General features: G+C 46.5%; 1 protein-coding gene across 3 annotated transcripts in view; it reads left to right on the forward strand.

Annotated features, from left to right (window-relative positions):
* Raly (RALY heterogeneous nuclear ribonucleoprotein) overlaps positions 1-5,560 on the forward strand; it is a 76,781-nt gene extending 71,221 nt beyond the window's left edge. For all 3 annotated transcript variants that reach the window (XM_028889017.2, XM_028889018.2, XM_037205335.1), the window contains 5 exons: positions 1,077-1,243; positions 2,545-2,658; positions 2,805-3,046; positions 4,127-4,175; positions 5,218-5,560. In XM_028889017.2, the coding sequence (XP_028744850.1) occupies positions 1,077-1,243; positions 2,545-2,658; positions 2,805-3,046; positions 4,127-4,171 (568 nt within the window). In that variant the 3' untranslated portion in view covers positions 4,172-4,175; positions 5,218-5,560. The remainder of the gene's footprint in view (positions 1-1,076; positions 1,244-2,544; positions 2,659-2,804; positions 3,047-4,126; positions 4,176-5,217) is intronic.
* Positions 5,561-9,301: the final 3,741 nt, after the last annotated feature.

Below are 9,301 nucleotides of genomic sequence, written 5' to 3' on the forward strand. Positions count from 1 at the left end.
TCTCCTACTGCTAGTCAGTGAGATAGGCTTGTACCAAATGGCCTCTCAGGACTCCTGAAGCTCTTGCAGTCCTATGATTCGGTGATCATCACCTCCCCTTGTGGGTCAAAATGAAGGATCAGGGATTCTTTCCCAGAGACTGAATACTAGCTGCCGCCAACTGCAGGACTCCGAACAGGAGCACCAAGAAATGGGACCTGGAGTTTCCTAGTGATGGCAGGTACCCATCCAAAAAGTAGTTGTAGAGATATCCCTGACCAAGTCTGTGGTTCCCTTCGGAACCACGGTCATAGCAGATGTGGGAGAGTTCCCTCCTCAGCCTTCAGAGTTTGTCTCGTTTTCAGGAAGAGAAGCCCTTCTGGAGAGGGCCAGGTTATGTTAGAGTGACAGCACACAGTCTGGGAACTTTGGGTCTAATTTAGTGCCCACCCTTGAAATACTGTGGAGTGTTTGGCCTGTATCTCTGAAGAAAAAAAGGTGTTGAAGTGGTCCACAAGGAAAAGGGGGCTTAGAGTCTGAGGCCATGGGTTCCTTGATTGAGTGTGTCAGTCCCCTGGTACCCAGCTGTCACTTGTCACACCTTCTCAGGTGTTTGTAACCAGGTTCTCAGGCACACTCCCTTACTGCACACTCAGGTAGACAGTGAACTTGGACAGCCCTCCTCATTAAGTAGACGGGACAACCATGGTTCAAGGGTTGGCCACCTATTTTCAAACCCTTCTTTCTCTTTCCAGGTGGGGATTTATGCTGTTTTGATATTTACAAATTAATCAAAGGTTGGGGTGGCAGTTATTTGAGTAGAAGGCAGGCCTGGATGTGGCTGACCTCAGGAAAGGCTCCTTTCTGAGAATGGGCTGTTTGTTCCTATACTGCTTCTCCTGGCGTGGCTGGGGATAAGGTGGAAATGGTAAGGCTTTCATTAGCCTTTAGGATCCCAAAAGCCCTTTTCATACCAGGGCTTGTTGGAAGCAGACACTTCTTCCATGGCCCTTTCAGGTTACACAGGTAAAGCTAGTGTTGTAGTGCCTCCTGGTGGTCACAGGCCATGCTGCAGCCTCTGGTCTCTGCCTTTGCAGGCTGTTTGATTATCGAGGCCGCCTCTCTCCAGTGCCTGTGCCCAGGGCAGTCCCCGTGAAGCGACCCCGTGTCACGGTCCCTTTGGTTCGCCGTGTCAAAACTACAATACCTGTCAAGCTCTTTGCCCGTTCCACAGCCATCACTACTGGCTCAGCCAAGATCAAGTGTGAGTGACTTTATTTTTTTAACTTTGAGACAGGGTCACTGTGTATCTGGCTAGTCTGGAACTTACCGTGTAAACCAGACTGACATAAAACTTGTAAGAGTTCTTCTACCTCTGCCTCTTGAGTGCTGGAATTAAAGATGTGTGCCACCACGTCCTGGTGATGTCTTCCAGTCTTTCTAGATCGTTGGATCTTGGACCCCTTTGCATATCAGATATTTACATTATGATTCGTAACAATAGCAAAATTACAGCTATAAAGTAGCGATGAAATAAATTTATAGTTGGGGGTCTGTATTAAAGGGTCGCAGCATTGGGAAGGTTGAGAACCCACTGTTCTGGATGGTTTGTTTTTTATCATCACTTAAATAATAGAATCACAAAAATTTTTTTTAACAATTTTTAAAATTTTAATCTTTATTTTTGTTTTATGTGTATGGGTGTTTGCATGTATGTCTCTGCACCATGTATGTACAGTACCTGTGGAGACTAGAAGAGGGTGACTGATCCCCCGGGACTGGAGTTAAAGACAGTTTCGAGCTGTCTTGGAGGTGTTGGCCATGAAAGTTAGGTCTGCACGGGCAGCCAGTGCTCTCAGTCACTGAGCCATCTCTCTAGCCCCTAGACTCATACTTTATCAACAGTGAGGATATAAAGGAGGAAATCTCCAGTAGAAATTACTCAACAATCAAGTGTTTGGATGCATTTCTTTAAAAAAAAATAAGTCCAGTGCTGTGGTGTGACACCCACTGAAGCAGTAGCATATTTTTCTCTAGTTAGGATAAGGACAGATTTATTCTGGTCTTTGTATACTGCAGTCAGGAAATCTAATTGCAAAAGACTCTTTTTATGCCTCTAAAAACAGACCCCACCCTGTAACACAACTAAAGACATGTGTCATTACTTAGGTGTTCATAGAACGTACCACAGACCTACATTGTTTTTGAGACAGGATTTCATGATTTAAACCAGATTAACCTTGAACTTAGAATCCTCCTGTCTTAGCCTCCCAAATGCTGGAATTGCAGATGTGCTGCACACATGGTCCAAACCTAATTCCTATCCATCTGCAGTCCTTATAAGTAGGATTGAGAGGTCTAGGACAAATGGTCAGGTTCATAAGTATGGACTGGTCACCCCTGGAGATGACCTCTTGGTTCTCTCAAGAACAGACCTTTTCTCTTGGCTGGAAAAGAACCAGAAAAAAAGAAAAAAAGAAAGACCTCCCCTGTTGGCACAGTGAGGAGGGGGTTTTGTTTGCATTGTGCCCCTAAGTGATAACGTTGTCTCCTCTCCGCTCCCAGTAAAGAGTAGCGAGCTGCAGACCATCAAAACAGAGCTGACACAGATCAAGTCCAACATCGATGCCCTGTTGGGTCGCTTGGAACAGATTGCTGAGGAACAAAAGGCCAACCCAGGTCAGCTTTGAAGGCCATTCTTGGGAGGAGAGTGTGCCCAGGGGTTAGGGCCCCTGCTGCATAGTGACCAGCTTTGATTGACTAAGGTGTGCTGGGGAGCTGCTCTAGCTGAACACTAGGCCTTCTCTACTTCTGTATCCTTCAAGATGGCAAGAAGAAGGGTGACAGCAGCAGTGGCGGAGGCGGTGGCAGCAGTGGCGGAGGCACCAGTGGCAGTGCTGGTGGTAGTGGCGGCAACGGTGGCGGCGGTGGCAGCAGCAGCAGCAGCAGCCGGCCCCCAGCCCCCCACGAAGACACGGCCTCTGAGGCAGGCACACCCCAAGGAGAAGTCCAAACTCGAGATGATGGCGATGAGGAGGGACTGCTGACACATAGTGAAGAGGAGCTGGTAAGGGCCTGGCTAGCCATGTGACGTGGAAGGGCTGCTGCTGCTCCCCGATAAGCTCCTTCCTTTCTGCTTTCCAGATCCTCAGTGCTGTGAGGGGTGGGAAGAGTGAGCAGTGTATAGTTCACTGCTTGAGCTGCTGGTCAGAAGTCCCACTGACGACTGGGGCAGACCTCAGCAAAGCCAGGGCCCAATCTGTCTTCTAGTCTAGTCTAGGAGGAGGAGACTTGAGCCTAAGAATTGCACACACAGCCTCTCAGGGAGGGTAGGGGTGACAAGGGAAGCCATGGGGAGATGGGAATTTTAATTTCACTTCAGAATTTTCTAAAAGCCGAATACTGGAGTATTCAGGGTAAGGTTAGGAGCCATGAGAGTGGGCCTAAATTGAGTGAAAAGGTCCGATTCTTTCAACATTCAAGATGCCTGCTACAGTGTGTTCGCTGCTTGTTTAGTGAACACTGAGTTGAATATCATCACACTGTGTAACTTACCAATAGTCCTGAACTACACATTAGAAAAGAAGGGCAACCACATTTACCATGAAGAAGCTCAAGTGCAGAGTTGCCAGGTACCTCGCTCAGGACCTTACAGCAAGAGCAAGACCTGTCTTGAAGCCTAGGACTTGACTGGGTCTGGAGCGCTTTCTTTTACCCACTGCTGGCTTACAGCACGAGGATAGACTGTTTCTTTCCTTTTTTCTTAAGCTACCCTGGCGTTTCATCTTATTCTCTTCGGCATAGAACTCTCAGTGAAAGCTCTGAAGACTAAAAAGTACCCCCAAGTTAGGCAGCCCACTGACCTGTATGGCTTTAAACTTACTGTAGTCCATGGTCGTTCATGCATAGAAATGGGCCCCTGATACACCAGCAAATCCCATGACTGGTCCCTTCCATTTCCTGTGGGATCTTCAGATGACCCTCTCAGGACCCTAAGCCAGTTTTTGTGGCGCATTTCCTTTCATTAGACCTCTTTTCCTAATGGTCCTCCAGGTAGTACTCTGAGCCACAGGACCTTTCTGCAGATAGCTCAGGGCAGAACTTGGGGCCTACAGTGAATGATCTCCGCTTGTCTTCTTCCTCTCAGGAGCACAGCCAGGACACAGATGCAGAAGATGGGGCCTTGCAGTAAGCAGGTATGGGGGCGCCACAGGAGCACAGGAAATCAATGAAGTGGAGGTTACAGTTTCTTCCTGATGTGGGTCTAGAGAGCCATACTGTGCCAAGGCTGAAGGTCCTCACATTCAGCCTTACTCCAGTGGCCACGTATATCAGGGCCACTCAGAAAGTGTTCCCTTGGGAGCAGGATGACAATGGAGGAAAACTGCAGACTGGGGGTGGTGGAAGAAATGCTGTGCAGCTTAGTGTATGTATTCTAAGAGGGAGAACAGACGGCCTTATTGGAGCACAGCATTCTACAGTCTTCAGGGTGCAGTACAGGACAGGAGCTGCCTGTTCTGTAACCCAGCCCTGCGGAGTAGGGGAAAGTTGCCATTTGTTTCCAGAGGGAGTGACTAGGAAGTGTCTCATGGGCTAGAAGTTCAGCTTAAGTCTGTTGAGGGAGGAGATGCTCTGCAAGCCTGTGTGACAGGAGCTGTTAGTTTATCTGCTTTCCTCTTCGACCCTGCAAGATGAGGATTGCGTGTGTATCATAGAAGTGGAAATGCAGATGTTGAAGGGTAGAATGAAATACTAGTATGTCTCATGAAAAACCGAGATAGTAATTAGAGCTTAACTTTGAATTTAGTAATATGCAGCCCCAAAGCCTCCACTCTGGCCACTGTCTGTCATCCTGTTCTGCTCTACCCTAGAGGTTTACAGGTGACAGAGAGGTGCCTTGATAGATCACACATTTATAATACAGCATCTCTATCAGTAAGAGCTTCCAGGTTAGTTTAATAAATTCCTCATAAGTCTTTCCTCTTGGCACTTGATGAATTTATTTTTACCCAGAACACTATTTATTATATATTGTGAAGATAATTCATGTTAGGTATTGAGGCTCAGGTGGAGAGATAGCTCAAGGGAAGAGTTGAGCCTTTCCCATGTTTAATTACGTGGTCAGAAAATTAGGCAAGGTGCAGACATAGCTCCGCAGACAGTCCACCCCTTTTCCTTACCCCCTATGCTCAAAGAGTTTGTTCTCTCTCAGTCTTAGTTTCTTCTTTGCCTTGACAGGAGAAATGGCTACCAGCAGAAGGGCATCACTGTCTCAGGCCTCAAGCCAGGCACTCGTTTCTGGATGCCAGTTTGTAGCGGGTACCAGAGGAAAGCTGGCAGCCGGCACTCCTCTCCCCATGCATCCCAGCCAGTGAGTGCTACATCCTTTGCAAGTGGAGTTCCTGGCCTACCCTTACCCCATGCACTCTTCCTGTCTGCACTGCCTGGGCCAAAGGGCAGAACACATTCTGCCCTTCTTCCCCAGGGCATTCCTAGGCTTGGGGTTTTTCTATAGGTTTGAAAGTAGGGGGGTGGGATGGGTGGGGGGAACCTGACAATAAAGAGATTGGATCCAAATATGCTCTGAGGTGGAATGGTTTGCTTATTTGGTTGGTTGGTTTTGTTTTGTTTAGATTTGTTGTGCATGTATGGTGTGGGGTGGTAGACCATGTGCATGTCAAACCATATGTGGAGGTTGAAGGACAACTCTGTGGAGACAGTTTGCTCTTTCCACCTGTAGGTGAATTTTGGGGATTGTCAGGCTTGGGCAGGAAACACTTAGCCATTGAGCCTTCTCACTGTCTCTTCTATGAGAAAACACTATGACCAAAAGTTGAGGAGGAAAGAGTTAATTTTATCTTCTACTTCAGGTAACAGTCTATCATTTGGGGAAGTCAAGGCAGGAACCTGGAGGCAGGAACTGATACACAGGCCATGAAAGGGTGCTACTTCCAGACTTGCTCCTCATGGCTTGCTCAGCCTGCTTTCTTAAAGCACCCACATTGGGCTAGACATTCCCACATCAATCTGCAATCAAGAAAATGCAGCATAGGCCAGTGTGGTAGGGGAATTTTCTCACAATTGAGGTTTTCTTCTTTCCAAATGACTCTAGCTTGTGTCAGTTAGACAAAGCACACTGGCCTGTGCTTTTTCTCACATAGGTATTCTATCGGGGACTATGAGGGTCCAGCCCCTCGATAGTCCCCTCCCAGGGACCAGGAAGAATCTACAACCAGCTGATAATTAATCTTTGATGAAAAGAAATGAATCTGTGTACACGAAACTCCTTAGTTCATACACTTTATTATTATTATGTGATAGTTTTCTCTCTCTACACAGCTTCTATTCTGCTCTCATGCCTAGCTCCTTCCTTGCCTGATTTCTCTATATTTGTCTACTGTCCCCTCTAGGTTCTATCTTAATTCCTTCATCTAGTTCTGTCCCTTCTAGGTTCTCATCTATCTAGTTCTTTCCCCTAGCAGCTCCTCTTCTGTCTCTTTCTCTCTCACTTGGCTCTTCCTCATCTTGTTCTTCCCCATCTTCCATCTCGTTCCTCTAGTCCTCTCTTCTAGTCCTTCAGTTTAGTTCTTCCCCATCTCCGTTCGTTCCTCTCAAGTTCTTACCCATCTAGTTCTTCCATTCTTTTTTCTCTTCTCTGTCTCGTGCCCTGGGAGTCCTGGTATATATACCCTTACAAGCAGTATTCCCTTAGCAGTGCAAAACCAGGCTTCCAGGGTCAAATGGAGGGGTGATAAGAATCACATAGGGAGGCAATAACCATTAATTATCATTTGCAACCCCAAAGGGAAGTAACCAATGGGGAAATGAATTAACTAAAGGCTAAATTCAGGTAATATCTAAGAAGAGGGCTCTTATGTGCTCAACTATAATCTTAAATGTGATTGGTAGAAAGTGTTAAGAATCTGTAAGTTGCTAGGTCAATGGGGGAAAATAAAACTGTCTTTTTTCCTGTGGCTCCTATCTGTCCAAGCTATCTGCCGTTTTTCTGCAGGGTGGGGGAAAGTGTGCTCAGTCGCTAGGCAACCTGTCTACAGCTAGATGCCTCTGGTGATAGTTAAAGGGAGATCTGGAACTGGAGGTAAGGTTTGGAAAAGGAGGAAGTAAGGCTTAATTGGCACATCCGCCAGGCATCTCAAACAGATGGCCTGGATGCTTAAGTCTGTTCTTAGAGAGTACAGAGGTATCTCTGATAAAGTACTTTCCTCCATCTGGGGATGGACCTGGCCAGATGCTGCTAATGATAATTACAGGGAGGCTTGAACTGGAGTTCTGGCTGAGCATAGCTGTCAGCGCAGAAGGTTATCTAAATATTCCTAGAAGTGGTTAGGTAAGGAGTTAGCGGTCTATAAAGTTGGTAAGGTTATAAAAGGAGGGTCGAGTTGAATTGTGTAAAGCTATTATTAATGTCCACCTGACCTAGGCGGTGTCTCCTTGTGGAATTTATCTTAAATTAGGAGACTTGCATGTGGACTGTTATTACTGCTAGTCCTTGAAAGTAGCAAAGGGAGAATCTGATTCCAGAGAAAGCCTTTCCTAAGGCAGTTCTCCAAATACCTGGAATGTGTATGTCCAGAGAGTGATCAGTCCACGCTGTTTGCCCTTCTTAGGAAAAAGTCAATTAGGAAAGCTATGAAGGCACACATGATTTTCATAACAGAATACAACTGATATATAACAAGCCAAGTAACACCAAAAACTCCTTGGGATTTGGCTTCCTCTGGAGGAATTCCCTGATTCCTCCAGGTAGTGACTTTGCCATAACCAGCTGAGTTCTTATGATATATTCCTGCGGCCCGCAGCAGTATTCTAGCCTTCTGTCCACCAGAGAGATGGTATGCTCAACCCTTCTGTTCTGCCATCACTAACTTCTCCAGGAACAGTCTCCATTTGTGCCAGGATCCCTCTGCTAAAATGATTAGAGTTAGGTGTGATGGCAAATGCCTATCATCCCATTTCTTGAGTAATTGGAAGCAGAAAGATCAGTTCATGGCTGGCCAGGACTCCATGAGCCCTTGTCTCAAACAAAAAACAAAACCCCACAAATGTACCATTTTTGGAGCATCTATGCAGACTCTAAAATCTAAATAGCTCAAAGCAAGAAATAGCTTCCTTTCCTAATGGTAAGGACTTAAAATTTAAACTGGGCAAGGTAGCATGTAACTGTAATCCCTAAATTGTTTTTCCTTTTGGTAAACTTAGGCCTTTTGCTCAGACACTGCTCTGACCTGGCAATGTCTTGCTCCTGTTCCCTTTTTGGGAAATGGCCTTGATTCAGCTGCTGTTCCGGTCATTTAGGGATGTATTAGGGTTCTGTACTAGTGGACTGTTCTTGGAAAGGCCTCCCCACCTCAGGACACAAGGGTGGACCTGCGTTCTTACTCAATTTGCAGGCCTTCTCTGCTGGATCCCTTATTAAACATTTCCAGTTCTAGCTACCAGCCACACAGCGGCTTCTGTTCTGGTAGAGGACAGATGCTGAATGTGGAGTGTTCAGGAAACCTCTGGAAAGTAGCTCATGACTCAGCAACTGCTTGTATGAGTGGAGCTTTTTAGATTGTTATGTAGCCCATGCTGGGCTTAAAGTTCTGCCTCGACTTCCTGAGTGCTGGGATCACAGGAATGTGCCTCCACACCTGCCTCACTTTAGCTATACTCTGCTTTTGTAGTATTGGCTCTCTAGAGAGTGTGTGTTGAAAGGGAAGATAAGAGATTTCATGGGTATTCTGCTAAGTTCTTTACAGGTATCGTTTATCCCTTACAGTCTTCCAGAAGTTGAGATACATTCTGTTAATCTACTGGGAACTGACATTTTTTCCGTGTCCTTGGGAGTCATGATGCAAATCTGTAGCCTGAATGACTGAAGTACTGCTCCTGAGTTTTGAGTCTCTTGGGCTTTCCTCTTCTGTACATTCCCAGTGTTCTTTGCAGACTTCCTCTATTGCCTGTACCTTTCTCCACCCTTTGCCCTGGAACCTAACCTTTGGCATCAGACTACTCTGACAGCTGCACTGTGCTATCTTTTTTTTTTTTATTTATTTTTTTTTTGGTTTTTCGAGACAGGGTTTCTCTGTGTAGCTTTGCGCCTTTCCTGGGACTCACTTGGTAGCCCAGGCTGGCCTCGAACTCACAGAGATCCGCCTGGCTCTGCCTCCCGAGTGCTGGGATTAAAGGCGTGAGCCACCACCGCCCGGCTGCACTGTGCTATCTTTAATGACCTGAGTCAAAGCCTACCCTGTCCAGCCCTTTAAGTCTCTTTGTGAACCCTTGTCTGTACAGTTGCCACCATTCCCTACCCTGCCAC

The sequence above is a fragment of the Peromyscus leucopus genome, chromosome 4 (assembly GCF_004664715.2).
Source record: "Peromyscus leucopus breed LL Stock chromosome 4, UCI_PerLeu_2.1, whole genome shotgun sequence".
NCBI classification, from domain to species: Eukaryota; Metazoa; Chordata; class Mammalia; order Rodentia; family Cricetidae; genus Peromyscus; species Peromyscus leucopus.